General features: G+C 45.5%; 1 protein-coding gene across 1 annotated transcript in view; it reads left to right on the top strand.

The window, feature by feature from the left end:
• The first annotated feature begins 3,832 nt into the window (after positions 1-3,832).
• The window catches only part of LOC129382408 (uncharacterized), a 33,650-nt gene continuing 16,350 nt past the window's right edge, over positions 3,833-21,132 (top strand). The window contains exons 1-2 of the mRNA XM_055066289.2: positions 3,833-4,585; positions 15,349-15,500. Of these exons, the coding sequence (XP_054922264.1) occupies positions 4,499-4,585; positions 15,349-15,500 (239 nt within the window). The 5' untranslated portion in view covers positions 3,833-4,498. The remainder of the gene's footprint in view (positions 4,586-15,348; positions 15,501-21,132) is intronic.

Below are 21,132 nucleotides of genomic sequence, written 5' to 3'. Positions count from 1 at the left end.
ACTGTCACGAAGCTACTAATCATATTCCGAGATTATTCCACACAATGTACTTACTGCCAGCATCCATCGCTGAAGTAACAACATTGTATCAGAAGCTTAAAAAGAGCCGCAGCCGTGATGTAGATGATCTAGAAATAAAACCAATCAAATATGTCATAGATTTAATTGCGCCAGCACTTACACACATATATAACGTCTCTCTTTCGACGGTAATTTTTCCAAACAACATGCAGGTAACAAGAGTTTCAGTAATCTACAAGAATGGTGACAAAAATTGTTTAGGTAATTACCGCCCGGTGTCAATCTTGCCTGTATTCTCTAAGGGACTCGAGAAAGTGATTAATTCTCATATTGAGAAATTTACTAGAAAATATAACGTCTTAACAGACTACCAATTTGGTTTCAGAAAGGGACGCTGCACTGAGACAGCACTTCTAGCTCAGAAGGAAGAAATATTAAACAATTCTGAGAATAAGTTAATGACATTGGGTATACTCTTAGACTTTAGCAAAGCCTTCGATCGAGTCAACCATCAAATATTGTTGGATAAGTTAGACCATTATGGGTTTCGTGGCACAACACTACAACTTATTAAATCTTACTTGAGTGCGCGCCATCAATGCGTCGAACTAAATAAGCATAAATCTCGCCTACGGTCTATTGAATTTGGAGTTCCACAGGGTAGCATACTGGGACCAATTACCTTTCTTTTCTATATTAATGATATTGTAAAAATATATGAGGATTGTAGATATGTTACTTATGCCGATGATTGCTCGGTACTCGTAAAGGGAAAAAACATTGATATTGTAAGACAAAAAGGAAGTGCGTTCTGTCACAACCTGCAGATTTGGTGCCAGAACAATAGGCTCATTCTTAATGAGTCAAAAACTAAGTGTGTGTTGTTTCGCAGCCCAGGCACCTTAGAAAATATAGAAGACCATATTGCTCTCGGGCCATTCAAAATTAAAATAGAAAAGTTTGTTAAAATTCTAGGTGTCATTTTCGCAGAAAACATATGTCTTGGAATGAACGTGTGAAAGCTTTATTAGCCAAATTGAGTAGAGCCGCCGGTGTATTAAGCCAGAGCCGTCACACTTTTTCAGTCAGCATTAAAAAGATGCTATATTTTTCACTCTTTAACTCTCCCTTAGATTACTGCATGCTAATATGGGGAAACATGACATCATCAAACTTGCAGAAACTCTTCCTTATTCAGAAAAAAAGCCCTTAGATCAATAGAATATTCCTCGTTCTTAAAACACACAGAACCACTCTTTCACAAACATAAAATTCTAAATATCCACAATATATACAAATACTACAAATTATTAAGAACCTATAAAAACTCCACATTAGGTAGGGCGGAACTATTCCAAGAATTATCAAATCTCAGGAAAAGTACAACTTCCTACCCTTTCCGATATCAACCGCCATACTACGTTCCCTTCTCGCGCACCCATTATGGGAAAGAAAAACTTGGCTACACTCTAGCAACTACACTAAATGAGTTAGACCGGAAAAAATGTGGACGTTCTGGCCCTTACTAACAAAAGCTTAGTTGACCTGTTTGTTTGACTGTATTAAAACTGCTTATGCTACTAATTGTTCATTGAAATATGTATGCTGTGTGATTGTTCTTGTAATTGCCATTTGTGATGGAATTGTCTGATCGTTTGTTTATTTGCTGATGGTTACATAACTGAATCCTTATACCAAATCGTCGTGTCACTGCTGCTGTACGGTTGGCTAGAGCTTAGTCAAGCTGCACAGACGCAGCTTTTCTTCTCTGGCCCCCTATTTTCGCAGTAAAGGCTAAACCCCATTAGCGCGATTTTGTGCGCGACAGCGACGAGCGACGGGTTCGCGCGACGGATCGGGCCGTCGCTTGAACAGATCGCTCGGTCATGTCGCGCGATCGCTCGGTTTTGCAAATCTAGAATTCGTCGCTCGTCGCCCGGAAGTGCTATGAGCGACTAGCCAATAGCGCAAAGCCGGAACTGGATGTACATAACTCCAGTACTTCCGATTGTCGCACGGAACGAGCAAACGATTGAATTTTTATACGTGCAAGGATAAGAACCTACTGCAAGACTTTCAGGAATAGTTATGCTGCTTCTTACAGTAAAATACATCAACTTAAGTTAATAAAGCACGCGTCACGCTAGTTTCGGCGCCTATATTGCTGCCCTCATACCGGCAACACTGGGGATACGTCGCTCGAAGTCATCGCTCGCATGGGGTGCAACTTGTAGGCGACGAGCGAACGCGACAGCCATCTCCATCGCGTCGCTTGTCGCTGTCGCGTGCAAGATCGCTTGCATGGGGTTTATACTTAACAATGTACTGTCTGCGGCGAAAAATAAAACTTGATTGATTGATTGATTAATTGATTGATTGATTGATTGAAGTCGGAAAGGAATGGCAGATAGTTCTGAAGCGCTAAATGTTGATTTTAGTAAGAGAGTAGTAAAATGTCCATTTAGACTAGGTTTTGCTAATTTATTAAATTTCACCATTATTACTCAATACGACTGTTTCAGTTTCTACCTATAGATGACTGCCTCTGCCGTGGTAATTATAAACAACACAGTATTCTATGCAGTCCACAGTTCTAGTAACACCGAAACGTTTAGTTACAATGTTAAAGTGAGTTTGAAGACACCAGCTTTTAGCTAGAGTTAACTTCTTAACCTTTTGTTAGAAAGTTAACTCCTTAGTTTTAGGGAACGCCTTAACATTTAGTTAAGCAGTTTAGTTTCCAATAATTGTTCGATTTAGCAAGCTAGAGCACGTTTGTCCTACTACAAAGGGAGGCATGCTTAAAACGGCCACGTCACAAACGGGTCCACGCGGAGCGAGTGCATGGTGATTTGGAAAGCGTGCAACTGGAAAACTTATTCGCCGTGAGAGTGAGCGTTATAACGACACATTTATTAAAACAAGAAGCGTTACCATTCAGGCACGCGGCTTTACTTCTGTGCTTGCCCCGACGCAAGTGATTTCCTGAGGCATAGAGGCGGCAATAATGGAACTATGCAGGGTGTTTCAAGGAAGACTTAAGTAATTTTAAATAATAGACTTTCGGAGGTAAAATTGTTGTTCTTGTGCTAAGTGATCAGGGGCCGTGGCCGGCGCCATCAAACGGGTTACAAGTGTTATTTAAGGGAATAATTAACAAGAACTTGGTAATTAACTTTTTATTATTCTAGTTAAGTGTTTGATTGTAGGGAGGAAATTTTAGTCGATCGCGAGTCCACCCGGCATCGATTGCTAGACTTGCGAAATTGCGATTGCGCGCAGAGCTAAAACGCTCAGAACGTCAGCTCTCCAGATGCGCGCAAGGGGCTCCGTGCGGCACAAATTCCGGATAATTCCGCATCAAGGCAAGAAGTTTCATGCGCCACTGCATTACCGTCGTCGCTTTGCCGTCGTCGTAGGACTGGCGCTTCGGTCCGTGCGTGCCAATACAATTGAGACAAGTATTACGAGGTCATTATTACAGAGTCGTTACCAATGGCCGAAGTTATGTGCACGCTGCGAGCTGGTGCTTCTCACAAGTAATCCGAGTGCGCCATGAGGGATGAGTTCGCGTCTCTCCTCGTTCGGTTAACTAGCACGTGCTCACGTTGAGTTGGCACAGTTTGGCTGTGTACCGCCAGTGCGCCAAGCATCAGCCTTATTTTGCATCAGGGTCACGTGCAACAGTGGATGGATATTGGTATTGGCGAGAGATGGCAGAGTTGGCCTCCTTATTTTGGAGATGTTTAGTTTCAAAACAGGCAAAACGAAACGGCTGTCAGCTATGGCAGTGAAGGGTGTTCATGGGCAAGAAATAATCTCTCGCTCTCGTTTTCCTTATTCCGCAAAGTTACCGCGGAACTTGGAAGCATAAGATACTGCTGCAGATGTTGCCACGTTTCTGCCGTTTATATAACACATGCAAATGTCATTCAGAGTGTGTCGACGCGGCGAATAAGTTCGTACCGGCATGACGTCAACAACAGCTGCTGCACGCTTTCCGTAATCCTATTTTGGAAACTGTGAAAAGAAAAATGCGCACTTTCTCCGCGACTATCCCGCAACTGCTTCACATTTTAAGAAGTTACGTGCAGTGCTTCAGCATTTTACAACCGTGCTCTTGAACAAGTCACTCACTTTGTGAATAACAAATCCTTTCATTAAAATTTACCAAACTTCAGGTAAAAACTAAATTTGCAGGGATTAGTAGCTGCTTGTACTCTACCCTAAAAAAACATCTGGACTGCCCTCTTACGTTTATATGTTTGCGCCTGAAATTTACACTTATCGGACAATAGGTTTCACGCACTCTACCAAAAGCACTCGATCTTTAGCGAAGTTTCTGCATTTATCACAGAGGTATCTGGATAGCGAAAAAAAAAGTAAAGGACGGTTTCCGCATATTCTTTTGTCAGCAGCTCTGTATGCAGGCGACCCATATTCTTTCTAAACACTGACCACTCGAAACTCCCCGAACATGTACCGTGTTACGCTGACTGTTGTAATGGCGCTCTTCGTAGGCACAAGTGAAGCTGACCATGTTACTTCTAAAGACCTGCAGGAAGTAAGTGCGCTTCTTTGGTGTCTCTTACCTTCCGACGTGATAAACGGCAGCTGATTTTTATTCAAGGTAGCCTCATCCAAACATTTGCCTAGTTCAACTTACCTGTGTTGCAAATCTGAACGCAATGAATGCTTACGGGGGTGGGGAATGACACATGGAGGGTGTCACGCTCGCTCAGACGAGTAGAAAGCGCAGTGGGAAAAGATGTCCAGCCGTGATTTTAAATACCACATGTGGAATAAAATTTCGTGCTTCTCGTGGATGCAAATTCAACGTTCAAGAGCCCTTGCGTCGGTTTGGGGCGTTGAATTAAACGTATTAAACAAAGGTGGGCGAATACCCACTTTGTCGAATACGAGACTAATGCGAATGTGGGTGTCGAATCTCGAATAGTCAAGCGTAGACGCGTATTGTTACGGAGCAGTGGGGCATGGTGTTGCTGACTATGAACAAAGCAGACAATTTGGAGAGAAGAACGTGCGGCAGGTTCGGGCAGCGATCTTGTGCTCCGACGAGTCATTCGAACTCGCAGGAGGAACGGACGTAGACTTTGCCGACGTGTGCGCACAGCGTATATCCGAGGGTGTTGTGGTGGCCTCAGTGCGTGTACCGCCCGCTGCTCAACAAGGCATGATTGCGGACTTAGTGGCACAGACCTTAGTTCGTGAAACAGGATGTGCCCCTAAGCGTTACGGGTGATCCCCAATTAATGCAAAAAAATCCCCACAACTCCTGGTTCGAACGGTGAGTGCAAGAAGACCTCGGCATGTTGTTTGTATCCAATACGCAATGCAGCTCTTCAAGCACCGGGTCTTGATTGGACTTTATAAACAACAAAGTACCCACGGTGCACCACTTCATGTCCTTCGTGGCCTTCTTTTCGGATAATAAGGCGCACCTGAGTGTGTTTCAATAAATGTGCGCAAATCAAAACACAACTTTCCGTATACTCAGTACTTGCTGTTACCGTTTTCAAGCAGTTTACGACGGTGTCATATGAAGCCGCTCCTCCAGCTCCGGTGACTGTGCTGCGTGTGCCGTGCAGGCCGGTGACTTTGTTTTTAAATGCGAAGCATTTATTGGTGAACATTTTCCACTCTGAGAGTATCTATCTAGCCGCCTACGTCTTGGTGCTCTCATGGTAATTTCGTTAACTTGGTATGTGCCCAAGTTGGCATAGTATGACAAGTGTGTGTGACGCACATAAATGATAGGTCATGACATGAATGTCATGACATGCGTGTCGTGTAGGTCATGAAACAGGTGCCTACGTCTTGGTATGTACCAAAATTGGCATAGCATCACAAGAGTGTATGGCGAGCGTAAGTGATCGGCCATCACATGAATTTCATGACATGTGTGTCATGTACGTCACGAAACATCCGCCTACGTCTTGGTGTTCTCATGGTCGTTTCGTTAACTCGGTATGTACTAAAATTGGCATAGTATAACAAGAGTGTATGACGAACATAACTTATAGTTCATGACATAAATGTCATGTAGGTGATGAAACAGCCACCTCTTGGTGCTTTCATGGTCGTTTCGTGAACTTGGTAGGCTCCCCGCAGACTCCTTCGCATACCATCGATTAGCACAGGGCGTGGTATCTGCTGGTGTTTTTCGTTTTGGCTATGTTTAACAATTTTTAATAAAACTATTGACTGCTTCAATCAAAATTTCGTTTCCTACATTGACTAAATTTTAACTTTTTCTTTTGAATTCAGCAAATCTCATTAAATTCGGGTGTAGTGGCTGCCAAGAAGGATTTCTCCATTCCCGTGTGCTTAGATAGGAGCCCCCGAGCTAATGCTTACTGTTAAGGCTCATGTTCCGGCAGAGATTGAGAGAGAGAGAGAAACGAAGAGGGAAAGGTAGGGAGGTTAACCGAGTACGTGCCCGGTTGCCTGCCATGCACTTGGAGAAAGGGAAAGGAGAAGATTAGATAAGGAGAGAAAAGAATGATAGAGCCAGTTATCCACAGAGCCAGTCGCAGCGGAATCTCCGCTGTCACAAGCGGTCGTCAAATCCTGTATCCTTCACAAAGTGCAGGAGGGCTTTGTGGCATTTCGCATGCAAGAATGCATAGGCCATGGCCAAGGATCTCTTCTTCAGAGAGGAATCTATTATCTTATAGGCTGAGCTTAGCTTGTAGAGTACGTCCGTTGAATATCAAAAGGATGGAAATTGACACAGAAGGTGCACGAGAGTCTCATCGCACCCGCATAAATTGCACGCAGCACTGTTGGCCATCCCTATTAGGAATGAACAGGCATGGGTAAATGCGTCGTCCAATCACACGCTGCACAGTAAAGTTGTTTCGCGACGGCAGAGTCCAGGTGGCAGGCGAAGTCACAAGTTAGGGTCGAGAGAGTGCAGGGAATGCTTCCGCTGAAGTGTGCGGAAGCATTAGTGGCTACACGAATATTGCTGAACTCCCGTTTTCAGCCTGTTTGATAGGCGTTACATGAAACCATTAAACAGTCACCCCCTTGTCCAGTGAGAATGAAAGGTCAGCAATTTGATATTCAGAGAGAATAGGGGCGATGTTAGGGGCGATGTTAGGGGCGACTTTCATCAAAAATTTTGAAGTACGTAGGTTAATCAGAGGATTTGGCAAATAATTACTAAATGCTCTGCAGAAGACTACGCGTTTGGGCTGGTTTGTTCGTGATTACGAGCAGAAAATCGCGCTAAGCGACACGACGAAGAGAGGGACACATACTACAATGCTCGTTTTCTTTCTCTTTAGACCCGTTATATAAATCACATGCTTCGTTTTCCCACTGTCCTGGAAGACTTAGACGTGGCACCGAGAATAAATTTGCATGGGGATAAGGCGGATGTTTTGGTTGATGCATGATCAAAGTTTTAGCTGTGTGATTCGTTTAGGGCATTTTTTTGAAAATTACTTATGCAAGTATTCCAGAAGGTTAAAACCGAGTTTTATAATCAGCGTACGAAGTTTGCCGGATGACCCCACAAAAATAGTGAACGTTCTAGAGAATCTATGTTTCAAGGGATTATGAGGAATTTTATCGGTGATGTGTGGACGAAGTTTCAAGAGCGCCGGTTATTTACGCGCTTCGCAAAAGAAGAAAGAACGAAAAGAACCTTGGCAAGTTCTCGAACTCTGTATACAGCTGTTCTCCAGTGTCCTGGTATAGCTTCGCACGGCCTTTTGTTCATGTTTGGTGAAGATTCGGGGCACCTTGTGTGCAATACATGCTAATGTTTATAGTTTCTAGGTTGATTATGAACACTGCAGATAACAGCAGATTACTCTGTTATTTTTCTTATTTCAAGTGAAACACGAATCCTGTACTAGCTTTACCCGCAATCATAGGACACTTTGTTTATATTTGGTGGAAATAGGGAACCGGTTATAGGCGATGTGTAGGCAAAGTACGTGAGGGTTGATTATCACTTTTGCAGAAAATTACTTAGGCAAGCACTCCAGAGCGCCGTAAGCAAGTTTGACAAACTGTGTAGAATTTACTAGCTGTCCTGGGAAAATTAGATAGGTGTCACAACGTTCAAATTTCGCTAAAATATGGCGCACATAATGGCTGATGTGCATCCAAAGTTCAAGTTTGTAGGAGAAATGCAGCCATAGCAGTAGGTTACTTTTATTAGTGCTGGATAACGTTAAATAGTTGTTATCTGCACGCTTTCGCAATTTCCCAGGATAACTTTACGTAACATCGAGCAAAGATTTGAGGAAATCAGTAATATGTTAGGGGTAACGTGAGCAAAGTTTTAATTTTCTGGGTGATATGTTGGATTTGGAGATATTTGCGCTATAGTAATTTCCTCTCTATTTTCAGTTCTTATACGAAGAGCGAAGTGTATTGCGACGGTCCTCAGTGAACTGAGAGTTAGTATTCGGTTGAAATAGGGGGCACGCCTTATATGCGATGTGCGCGCAAAGATAAATGTATGTGGTGGCGTTAGACAATGGTTTGCAGATGCTTTCTCGGTGTGGCTTCCGAGTGTCATATGCAATGAGTCATATGCGCGCAGAATTCCAAAAGTGCGGTTTAATGAATAAAAAATTTTACTGCAATTGTGAAAAAAAAGCAGCTTCTAAGAAATCAGACTGCGATTCTTTAAGAAGGCAAAAGTATGCGCTGTGCTTTTGTTTGTTTTTAGACTTGTCGCAAATGTCTTTGGGATTTAAGCGATGGTCACCAACGGACACTGGTGAGCTAAGCAAACACGAGAACGGCGTTGGGTCTGGACCCAAAGGGCTATTGCTGTACACTCTCAGTGAAATTCCCCTTATAACAACACCATCTATCTAGAAGAAAAGTTAAAAATAAGGAGGCTTACTATGCGGCTCGAGTACACGCGGCTCCCGGTATAACGGGACTGTAGTTATACGGCCCGCAATTATACGGGAAGTTTTGTTAGCCGGACTTTTTTTATGTGGGACAAAAGTTCATAAAAACGACGCTTACGAAGCGGCCCGCTGTTCAAATGGAAAATTTTATGTGATACAAAACTTCAGAATAACGATGCTTGCTATGCGGCCCAAATATATGCGGACCCCAGTGTAAGCAGCTTCGTTAAAAAAAAAAAATAAGAACATGTTGTGCGGCAATGATTTCTTTTTTTTTTTTTACACTGTAAATCAGCGCCAAAGCGAGCACACATCTGCACGCCATGACCTTGCGCAGAACGTATACACAATACATGGCAGTACAGGAACCCAGGATCGCTGCCCGACAGACGAGCGCTCTAATCACTGCACCACAAAGGTGTATTTGTGTTGCGACTCAGTTGGTTTATGCATGTACAGTACAACTTGTCCTTTAAGTTTGCAGGCAGCGTGGATGCGTGCGTTATGAACTAGATACTTTTTCTTTTTCATTGGAAGTGGTTTTCTGTCTACGTAAATGTCCACTCGGCAACAGCTGCGTGTCTTGCATTTATATATTGACGTTGTCGTGGAAACGTCAAATTGATTGCTACAGTGTAGTTGTACAATGTAATCGAGAGTTCGACGGAAGCCCGTCGGGTCGGGATGAGACATGACAAAGAAAAACGTACACCGACAAAGTTAACCTTATTAAAAGACAAGACGTTTCGGCTTGAATTCGGAAGCCTTGTTCACAAAAGGGTGGAAAAATGTTGAAGTGTCTGTTTAGATAGGTTTTAGCACGTGATGCAAGCACTGCGGGTGGTGTTCGACTGCCCAGCGCTCGCTTCTCGTTTTTTATTCCGTCGTATAAATGCCGAATTTTGATAAAACGCGAAATGTAAACAAGCCTGTTTACTGTATGTCCGTGCAGTTAATAGACCCAGTTAGGGAGCCGTGTGTGGTGTCGCTGATTGCCCAATAACTACGGGACGTCAAACCTTAGAAATCTGTACTTTCAACGATTGCTGCGAGAGTGCTTTAAGTATATAATACCGGTGCATGCATACTTTCTCCTTAATTAGAATGTTTTCCTTGTGCCATATATATTAGAATCGGGGCAGCTAGACGTATAGTATACTATAACTATACTGTACACTAGAACTATACTATAACTAGTATAGTATACGCATAGTATAGTATAAGTATAGTATCCAAGGTTGCACGTGTGGTCCAAGGTGGTGGTGGTGAGGATGGTGCTACAAGCGGGATTATATAGCCTAGCAGACCTGGCCGGCAATCGATCCGTCTCCAAGCGCGAATCAGGCGCCATCACCTCCTGCAGTGGCATTTATCGTGGAACGCGCTTTGAACCTACGAAGGTGGCGATATCGGCCGGCAGACGACCCATATAGGCGTAAATGCGAATGTGAGCGCCGTTATTCAGCTTATTACTGCTGCACGAATAAAGTGCCTCTACGCGTCCACGTTCAACTTAAACTTTTCTTTGTTCGTTTCCTGTTCGGACATTGTGCCTTAAGCGTGACGTTCGAATCGTCATGGAATGGTACCTGGAGAGCGCAGTAAAACACAGACACCAGAAGAAACGAACGGATGAAGACAAAACGTGTCCGTGTTTTCTGCCCCAACCAGAAACCATTCCATGACGATTGGAACGTCATGCTAAAGGCACTATGTCCGAAGCAAAACAGCAAAAAACGGAAGAAAAAAAAATAAGAAGGTTTCATGTGAAATTAGACGCGCAGAGGCACTTCATTTGTGCTGCAACAAGAAATTGAATAACGGGGATCACATTGGCATTTGCACTATATGGGTCATCTGGTTGCGTTGTTCATGTGCGTATTTACCTCTGTTTATGTTAAATGCTCTGCATACGAAAAATCCCTACAGACTACTGCTACCGATTTAAATTTAGAGTCCGTCTGTGCCTGTTAATTTCTGCATGCACATTGGTAGGAATGAACTCCTTGCATATTTCAGTTAAAACTACTCCCATATTTTAAAGAAAAACTATATTCGCCTATACATTCCCGGGCTTGGCGTAGCGGCGAGTTCTTGTAGGGTCGGTTTTTACCTGGAGGATATATCTTGAGGTTATCTCGAGCAAACGGGCGTATATTACTCGTTTACAGTGACCAACAATGTAGCAGAAGTATACGTGCTGCTCTGCGAGAAAAAAAAAGTTGCTCCATAATGCCTGAGCATCATCATTATCATCACCAGCCTGGTTACGCCCACTGCAGGGCAAAGGCCTCTCCCATACTTCTCCAACAACCCCTGTCATGTACTAATTGTGGCCATGTTGTCCCTGCAAACTTCTTAATCTCATCCGCCCACCTAACTACGCTTCCTACGCTTCCCTTCCCTTGGAATCCAGTCCGTAACCCTTAATCACCATCGGTTATCTTCCCTCCTCATTAAATGTCCTGCCCATGCCCCATTTCTTTTTCTTGATTTCAACTATGATGTCATTTACTCGCGTTTGTTCCCTCACCCAATCTGCTCTTTTCTTATCCTTCAACGTTACACCCATCATTCTTCTTTCCATAGCCCGTTGCATCGCCCTCAATTTAAGTAGAACCCTTTCCGTAGGCCTCCAGGTTTCTGCCCCGTACGTGAGCACCGGTAAGGCACAGCTGTTGTACACTGAGCGTATGCCTGAGCATATAATGTCAGCTCATAGTTATCCACACAGCACACCTATTTTCTAATGGAATAGCGCAGTATATTCAACAAATTTTATTTATTTATTTGCTACTTGATTAACATTGTGGTCATGACTCATTCTTAGTCAGTCCTCCAGAATGGGTACGTGCTATGTGAGGCAGAAGTCGTACAGAATTCTTAAATGGAACACGATTTGAACTGCACTTCTCTGGGCATGTACCTGTCATCGTTATTCTTCCTTCGGCAAGCGTCATACATCGCATTCATCCTCGTGACGTGGCTACATAGACGTCTCACACTAGGCCCCGCTGATTTAATGTTTCTACTAGAGCGCAGCTAGAGGTTGGTTCGTGCGGCGAGCGTCGGTGTGGGCGTTGCCCTCAGTAACCGAGTGAACGAGCACAGTGAAGGATGAAAGCGAACACAGGGCGCAGCGCGAGATGAAAGGTGGCGATAGTGAAGGGAGTGCGACGAGGAAAGCGGCGGTGGAGCGCGCAGCGGAGCTATGAGGCGGAAAGCGGAGGAGGAGGGTGTGGCGAGAGCGTGAAGAGAAAAGCGTCGTGCCTCGCCAGACGGGCTTTGCGGAGACGATGGCTACGAGATGGCGCCAGAGAAGCGCGCGCCGTCTTTGTGGAAACAAAGAGCTGCTTGAGCGAAGATCCGTCTGCGGCAACTGTTGTGAATCGCGCCCACGCGTCACCCACGCGCTGCCTCTCGTGATCTCCTGATTAGCGAGGCAGTCGTGCCACACTTCGCTCCATTTGCAACGAGCCGCACGAGACAGATTGTCGGCGCCAGCCAGCATATCGCGAAATGAAAACACTTATACAGCTGCGTTCAAATTTGCGTTAGTGGGTATCGTAATTGTCGGTGAATTTTCTTTTCGCCATACCTTGTGCGCGATGTAGTGCATAAACATGCATAAAACGACAAAAATTGCATGGCATTAAAATTTTGACCTTCATGCTTGACCCACTGATCTGTACTATGTTTTGCTGGATGCCGCTTCGCCGCTCGCCGAGCCAGATGCAGGTGAAGCCAACGGAAATGCAGCGTCATGCTGCGGCTTGTCCCGGAAGTATAGGGCGCATTCTTCACTTACCAGTGCGCCACAATACCTATTGTCGTTACTTGTAACACATCTAAGTCGTCGTTCCAATGAAGCTTCGCTTCACGTATATTCCAACATGTGTGTTGAATCTGCATATATTTTCCCCCATATTTTTCTTAAACGCAACGAATTAACAGAAATCATCTGTCAGAGATCATCTCTAAATGTGTACAAGGTTGCTACTTGTTGCTTGTGTGAAGTACTGAAATGAAAAGGCTAAACTTGTGCAAAAACTTCCTGCATTGGAGGAATTCGATGCGTCATACGTACGATCCCACATACATTTCTTTGATTATAGATGCAAACATGTACCAACAGCCATTCCTTTTTCCATTTGTCAAAATCCTACGCTAAGCGTATACTCGTAGAAAACAACATGCTGATACGCCGTGTGTGCTAGTCACCTGCACTCCCCCAGTCGAAGCACTTTCTAGCTTGAAGTCAGCAAGGTGCCCGGCTCCCTAGAGTACTCTGGATTTTAAGCCTTGAAATACCAATACTATGTAACTAAGTTGCAGAAAACTTGCAACTATGTATTTTTGAGCAGTTTGCACGTGCTACTTTTCGGTGCGAAAGCGCCAAATAGCCCATTGAGCGAAGAAAGCCGACCTCTGTAGCAGCGAAACAGCACCTAAATTCTCGTTATTGCGACGCTACGTCAAGAGCACGCCTCGACGGAGCAGAGCGGGCGAAACGCTGTTGCGTGAGAGGAGAGGGCATCGCCACGACGCCACGTCACCAGCGTGCTTCCACGGAGCAGATAAGGTGACGCGACGCACCGGGCAGAGAGGGCTTGTCGTCGGCGAGGCAGTCGCACGACGCGCGGGTGCTGCCGTCAAGTGCTCGGAAGCCGGCACGCGGTCCGTATTTCTCAGTCTCTGTCACCCCCACCGGGCTTAGCTGCTGCGCACGCCTGCCAGCCCTGGTGGGCGCTGCTGCTTGCTCGGTCTCTTGTCGGGCAGGGCTTCGATGGCACGTGGTGTTGACACCGCACGCTGCTTCTGTTCGGTGACTCGGGCAGCACGTACCGCTGCGGTACAATTACTCGCAGCGAACACTCCAAGGACCGTTCAGGGGCGTTAAATTGGGCAGAAACGCTTTCTCATTCACAACTCATGTGAAGTGCTTAGGTGTCCTTGGTCTTTATTCGTTAACGTTGTTCCAGAAGAAATATTGTTTGATTGAAAGCTGGCCTGATGGCAGTAATTTATCCGTTCAATGGATTAATGCCCCTCAAAATTTATTTCCTTTTGGGTGGCGAATATGTGTTGCGTATGTGTCATTTTGCTATCCTTTAAAACCGTAAAATATTTATTGGCAATATCTCCATTGCACAAGATGCATTGAACCTGTATCACAAGGGCAACAATGCGCACCAGATCTGGACGCGGTTTCTAATACATTCGATCTTCTACCCCTTTATCTGCCGAAGTTTTCCTTTTTCCCCGCTCGCGTTATGTTCTAATGCACTCAGATTTCCCTTTCGTGTTTGCTCTGTACGCTGAAGCGCCGGAAAAAAGAAAGGGAGGGGATGACACTGGTTGCAGCCGGTGGCCAAGGCAGTGCCTATGAATGTTGCGCAGAGGCGAGGGGGAGAGGAAGCGATAGCGGTGGCGGCCGTAGTGTGAAGGTGGCGGGAGTGGGAGAGTGAGAATCGCGACATGCTGCGGCTAGCGTTTTTGTTACAATTTCAGGTGGTGCTGCATATGTGCGGTTTTTCAGGCACGCACGTTTTGTATGCGTCCCAGCGGGATGCGTAAGGATTGGTCATGGTTAACGCCGCTTTTGAGGACCGCTTATATGAGGACTTTTCTGCTAAAACGAAGGGCTCGTTATATGCAGAATATTATCCAGGTCATGACTGCGAGTGTAAGAAAACTGACGCGCCCCGCTGCTTATGCGCCATAGAAGTTCTACTCTCAAACTTACTGACAACAAACTAATAATGCCAGACAAGTGGCAGGTTGGCTCATGAGTATGACGTGCCGCCCTCTACAGGAGTGGCCATTGCATTCGTGTTATTCTTAGGGTTCGCTTGACGAGGCAAATGAAATGTGTGTACCGCTGCTTCTGATAAATTAGCTCTCGCGTATTGCTTATCTCCAACTTTCTGAAGCATCTGATTCGGGCAAGATGTGAGCCTTGCTGCTGCCAGAAAACTAGCGGGCACACCAATACACAACATCGCATAGAGCGGGTGCAGCAGCCGCTTCATGCATTCAACTTGTTCATTTGAATCACAACGTACGTGTTTGAGGCCTGCTCAGAAGGTGGCGCGTCACAAGCAACTGCACGTTTAGTTTTCACATGCGCTTCGCATTGACATTATTGACGCATTGACATGACTTCGCATTGACATTATAGTGATATATTTGATAAGAAGTCCGATAATTATCATTCATGAATATTTGTATTGAGCAGGATACAGCAGCTACAAAATGTTTATTTTTTCAGTGTAATAATTACAACATACAGTTAGTTTTATCGACATGGAAGGCTTTTATCTATTCGTAAACTCAATTTGTTATCGTCATATCACCTTTTTGGATATTGCTGATTTATGAACAGATTTTTTACGGAACTTCATGTGTAACAAATTATTTCCAGTTACTCAACACTCATGTACCAGTTTATGTCTACGCAAGCAGTTATATGACCTATGTCTTTGGCGACGCTTTGACGTGTATTTATTATAAGAATCGACAACTGAGCCAAACATACGCCAAATTTGAGCTGTATTACAAAGTTGAGAGTCAGAGGTGAGTGAACAAGCTACCTTTTTTATTTCTGATCTGTTCAGTGATTTAACATGCAAATGTCTGCAGTGTAAATTATTGGCTCAGAGTCCTTAAAATTTGGCGCAGGAATTCAGTGTTTTTTCTTGCTGTCGATAGTCAAAATGAAAATAAAATAAAGTTATAGGGTTTAACTCCCCAAAATAATACACTGGCTGTGGGAGACGGAGAGGTTGAGTACTTCTGCACTATCTTCAACTCACCCCGATGCGCCTTTTGTAAGAACTATATAACACATGCTAAAATATACTCCAGCAGGAACAGTCACACACACACATCTTTCTTTCACTCTCAGACTGACTTCAGAGATATTACCATTGTTTGGAAACTTACTATGGTGTGCGGTGTATCTCTGCGTATCTATGTATTTGTCCGCGCCTAACCTCTTTCACGCCAACTTGGGTCACATAGGTAAAACACTGGGCTGCTGTGCTGGGTGAATCGGGTCCAAAGCCGACTATCGGACCAACTGAGTACGTAACCCTGAGTATGTGGTGCTTATCAATGAAGCTCTCTTTGGTCACTGTGTAGGTGCAAGTGCGAGTGAGTGCTCTGAAAGAAACCTCTTTCAAGCTAGCTTGGGTCACTGGGTATCTAACTGAAGTTATGCGGTGCTCTTCAATGAATCTCTTTGACGTTAACTTCGGTCACTGGGTATGGACCAATGGGTATGTGCTGCTCTTCGGTGACATTTCACGCAAACTTGGGACAATTTTAACGCGTTAGCATTCTTAGGGTACCTCACGCACTCTCCGGGGATTATGTATGTGTGTCTCTGACCGTTTTCACACTTTCCTGGTCACCGGTTAGTCCATGGTCGAATGGGTAGCGCATCGGGCGGCTGTGATGAGGCAGAAGGGTTCGAAAATAACCGTGTCAGTTAGTTGCTTGAACCCAGCCGTACCTCTATGGGGCTGACTAGCTTGTGTCACTGACTATGCGGCAATGTGTACTATGTGCCGCTCTTCAGCGAACCCCTTTCATGCTGACATGGGTCACTGTAGGTGTGCGGCTGGGTAGGCACCGCTGTTCAATGAACCTTTTCGACGCTTGGAGCCCTGGGTATCTGCCACTCGATCTGCGCTGGGCTTCGATGAACCTCTTGGATGCCTACGCGTGTCTCTGGGTATGTGTCACTTTTGAATGAATGTATTTGATGCCAACTTGAGTAAGTAAGTGTGTGCCACTGTGAATGTGCCGCTCTACAATCGTGAAAAAAGTCCTTAACCTTCTCCAGTGCTAGGTGGAATCAGGCCTACGTCACAAGGGCTCCTCAAGGACAGCAAAAAGACGTTTTAGCAGGCTGCGCCACAAATGCACTGGGCATAGGTGCCGCTTTCAATGAGCGCCTCTCACACCAACGTGTTAGCGAATTTCGCCATGAGTACGCTGGGTATGTGGCGCCTTTCAATCTAACTCTCGCCATCTTGGGCCACTGAATGTGCGTCACTGAGTGTGACGTACTTCCGGCCAAGCGAGGGAACAGTTCTCATCGCTCGAAGGCACCGGCGCACGACGTTTCTCGTTCCGGAGGCCAATCATGGACTTCTCGGCAGCGCCGCTAGATGGCGCAGCGTGTCCAGAAAGGATCGCGAGAGAGGATACTGGTTGCCGCATGACGTGTTTCTGAGCGTTCGCCCGCGTCGGCGCGTCATGCATTTCGGAAGCCACGCGCAGGCTTCGCGGTGGCGCCACTAGATGGCGACGAGTTTTCTTAGGAAAGCACGAAAGAGGAGCCCCGCGGCAGCGCAGGCCTCATGCATACTTGTTTCGACGGTGGCGATATGTTGTGTCGCTACATTGATTCAATGTTAAACGAACTGCCATCGACAGTTATCGAGACATAGGTTCTGCCGATATTCTTATGTGCCACTGTTTATGTACTGTTAATGGTAAAATGCGTTGACTTTCACTCGGGAAATTCTTAAGGATGTTCTTTTCCATTTACTGAGGTATACGCCCGTGGCCTAAGGGTTCGAGGATCGAGCTGTTGTGCTATAGAGGTACTTTGTTCCAATCCTGCTGTCGGGCAATTTCATTTATGTTTGTCTATTAAAGACAAAGTCTTAAGTCTGTCGGGCAATTTCATTTATGTTTATCTATTAAAGACAGTCTTAAGTTCCAAAACGCTTTCTTGATCCGATCCCGGAGATTGCACATCCTAAAAAGAGCCACGCCAGTAAACTTGCATTACTTTAAGGTTTGAGCTCCGATATTGTTTCGCCCTTTTATTATTCAATAGTCTGTGAAGACTGAAGATATAAGTTCAGTGTTAGGTTTCACGACATTTGTTTGTGGACTGCCATTCTCAAAATTATGAGGAATAATTTTCTCGAGAATGTAGGACCTGGTGTGAGCAGCTTTAGTGATATAATAGTATGGCAATATAACCTGCAAATGCATCACGATACATAGCATAGCATAGCATAGCATAGCATATAGCATATGTATACTTAAATATATGCGGAGTCTCACGGCAACGCCGACAGTGATGAAGACGGCGAAAATTCACATGGAGTGTCCATATAAGTGCTACCACACTAAAAATATTAATCTTTGGTGGAGCCTAATTTAGGTTACCTTTCCCAATGACGTCGCCGGAGCTACAAATGAATATCTATGTTCCAGAACGTCAGTTATTGCCAATTCGTTCAGTAAACCTAGTGCGTGTTAAGACACGCTGTACCAGTTACTCTACAGCGTGCCTAAGTGTGGTCAATAATTTTAGAAAGCGATCAAAGTTACTTGGGCAGGAATTTCAATTTTATTAGAATTCATTTCCACCGGCCCATGTTTCTATGCCCACTGTAGGACGAAGGCCTCTCCCAGCGATCTCCGATTACCCCTGTCTCATGCTAGCTGATTCCAACTTGCGCCTACGAATTTTCTAATTTCATCACCTTAATTTTCCGCCATCCTAGACTGTACAGTGCTCACGGATTGAAATAGGACACGGAGCATTTAGTACAACCCTACATATGTGCAAAGTACGCGAGAGCACAATGTCATGTCGCTAGGAATTTGGTCACCAATGGTGACGAGGGCTCCGATGTAAGTGTACGCGCCAGAATTACGTCGATGTGACACGAACTGCAGCCGGTTGAAGCGAAAGTATGCGCATTACTTAGCCCTAAATTGACGCGTTTCATTCCGTGAGCACTGTACGTCCCTTCCTTTGGCACCCATTCTGTAACTCTAATGGTCCACTGGTTATCTACCCTACGCATATTATGGCCTGTCCAGCTCTTTCTTTGTCTCTTAATGTCACCTAGAATATCGGTTATCGCAGTTCGCTCACTGATCCATACAGCTCTCTTTCTATCTTTTAACGTTACGCCTAACGTTTTTCGTTCTATAGTTATTTGCTCGTTCCTTAACTTCTCTCGTTTATAACTTAACTTAAAGCTCGTTCTTAAATGCTGGAGCTTTGTCAACCTCCAAGTTTCTGCCCCATATGTTAGGACCAGTAAACTGCAATGGTTGGACACTTCTCTCTTTAACGTCAGTGGAACCTCCCAGTCAGTAATGCCTGCAATGTGCACTCCAACCCATTTCTATTCTTTTGTAAGTTTCAGTCTCGTGATCAGGGCTCCCTGTGAGTAAATGACCTAGATAAACGTATTCCTGCACAAACCATATATAGAGGCTGACTAGAGATCATGAATATTTGTTTCCCATGCATTTCAACATTACCCTTGACTTCTGCATTTTAATCTTCAGCCCTATGCTCGCACCTCTCGGTCAAGGTCCTCAATTCTTTGTTACATTTCATCCCCTGGTGCTGACGGAGTAACTGTTCTAACTTCCAACTTGGTTAAATGAATTGAAACGATTCTGAATGTTCATCTTATGAAATAAGTAGAGGACAAAGATGCAGGCACCCCTTGCCAAACTGGATTTATATCTTTCTGTTTCATTTTGGAATTTTGGAATTTGGATGTCGTCTATACACAGGTAAGTTGACATATACATTACACCCGCTTGTTTTTCTGGAGGAGGAGGAGGAGGAACTTTATTATTGCAGAAACTGTTGCGTTGTTTATTCCTGGGTGGTTCCCTCTGACAGGGCTCCGCTGGCGATCGCGGCTCGCCGGGCCTGCTCGAGGGTCGCTAGTTTTCTTTTCAGGTCCAGTTCGGAGAGTCTCGCCTCTCAAGACCACGTAGTGAGCGTGTGTGTTGTGACTCGTGGCGAAATTGCGTCGCCCGGATGGTCGGTACATTCGTGTGTTATGTGCGCGAGTGTCGCTGTGTGGTTGCTACACCAGGGGCATGTCTGGGACGTATAACTGTCCGGGGAGATTGCGTGTAGACGAGACAAGTGTGGGTATGTGTTAGTTTGCAGGCGGCGCCAGTTTATTGAGAGCTTTGTGTGGGGGAGCGTATCGCGTTCTTCCGAAACGTTGGTCCTGTAGTATTTGTTGACCTGTCCTTAATAACTCGTGGGTCGCTCGTCGGTCTGTCGGGGGCTGAAGAACGGTGTGGTCTGCCGCTCGACTAGTGAGACCTCGAGCTGCGCAGTCCGCCTCTTCGTTTCCCCGCAGGCCTTCGCGCCCGTGGCACCAGACGATACCGTGGGTCCATTCTAGTGAGCGACCCAGGATTCGAATGGCTTGTATAGGGAGCGTTCCATTCATGTATAAACGACACGCCGCTTGTGAGTCCATAAGGACGCGGGCGGACTTTCCCTTGCTCTCGGCGTCGCGAAGTGCGAGAGCGATCGCTGCTGCTTCTGCTGCTGCGCTGCATGTGGCGCGGATGGAGACAGAGACTACCAGGTTCCCCTGATTGACTACGGCGAGTGTGAATTTGGGTCCGCAACGTGGTGACGAGGGATACGGGCTAGCATCCGTGTAGTATGTATCTGGGTCTCTGAAGCAGCGTTTGTGCAGCATGCGGGCACGCGCTGCTCTTCTCTTTTGATTGTGGGTGAGCTGCATGTTCTGGGGGATAGGGTCTACTACAATGTTCTCTCTAATGTGGTTAGTCAAGAGTTGTGTTTCTTCTTTGCAGTACTGAGGTGTCAGCGGGTACCCTAGCCGTTGAAGAAGGTGTCTTCCCTGTTGAGTCTTGTTGAGGCGCTCCCTCTGCGCTATGAGCGTGGCACTTGCTAGCTCCTCAAAGGTGTTGTATACACCTAGCGCTAGTAATTTCTTTGTGCTTGTGCTTGACGGTAGCTGCAAAGCCGTTTTGTACGCCATTCTTATGTGAGTGTCCATGCGCTCTGTCTCGCTTTTGCGCTTGACTTGATACGGGAGTGCGTACGTGACACGGCTGATTACGAGGGCTTGTACCAGTCTTAAGATAGCGTCCTCTGTGAAACCATCTTTGCTGCGCGCTACTCTGGCGATGAGTGATGCGGTGCTTCTTATAACGTGATTTAATTTCTCTGAGGCTACCTGTATGCCGTTGTTCTCCTGGACGTGCATACCTAGTAAGCGTGCGGTTGGGACGCGCTTTATAGGTTGCTCGGCAATCTTGAGATGTATTGGCGGGGCTCGATGTTCCTTAGTTTGCTTGGGCCGGACTTGAAGGTACTCCTACTTGTGTGGGGCACACCTCATTCCTGCTGTGGTTAGGTATGACTCGATGTGTCCGA

The sequence above is a fragment of the Dermacentor andersoni genome, chromosome 6 (genome assembly GCF_023375885.2).
Source record: "Dermacentor andersoni chromosome 6, qqDerAnde1_hic_scaffold, whole genome shotgun sequence".
Lineage (NCBI taxonomy): Eukaryota > Metazoa > Arthropoda > Arachnida > Ixodida > Ixodidae > Dermacentor > Dermacentor andersoni.
The sequence above is the reverse complement of the archived record's forward strand: the minus strand, read 5'-3'. Positions and strand labels throughout refer to the sequence as shown.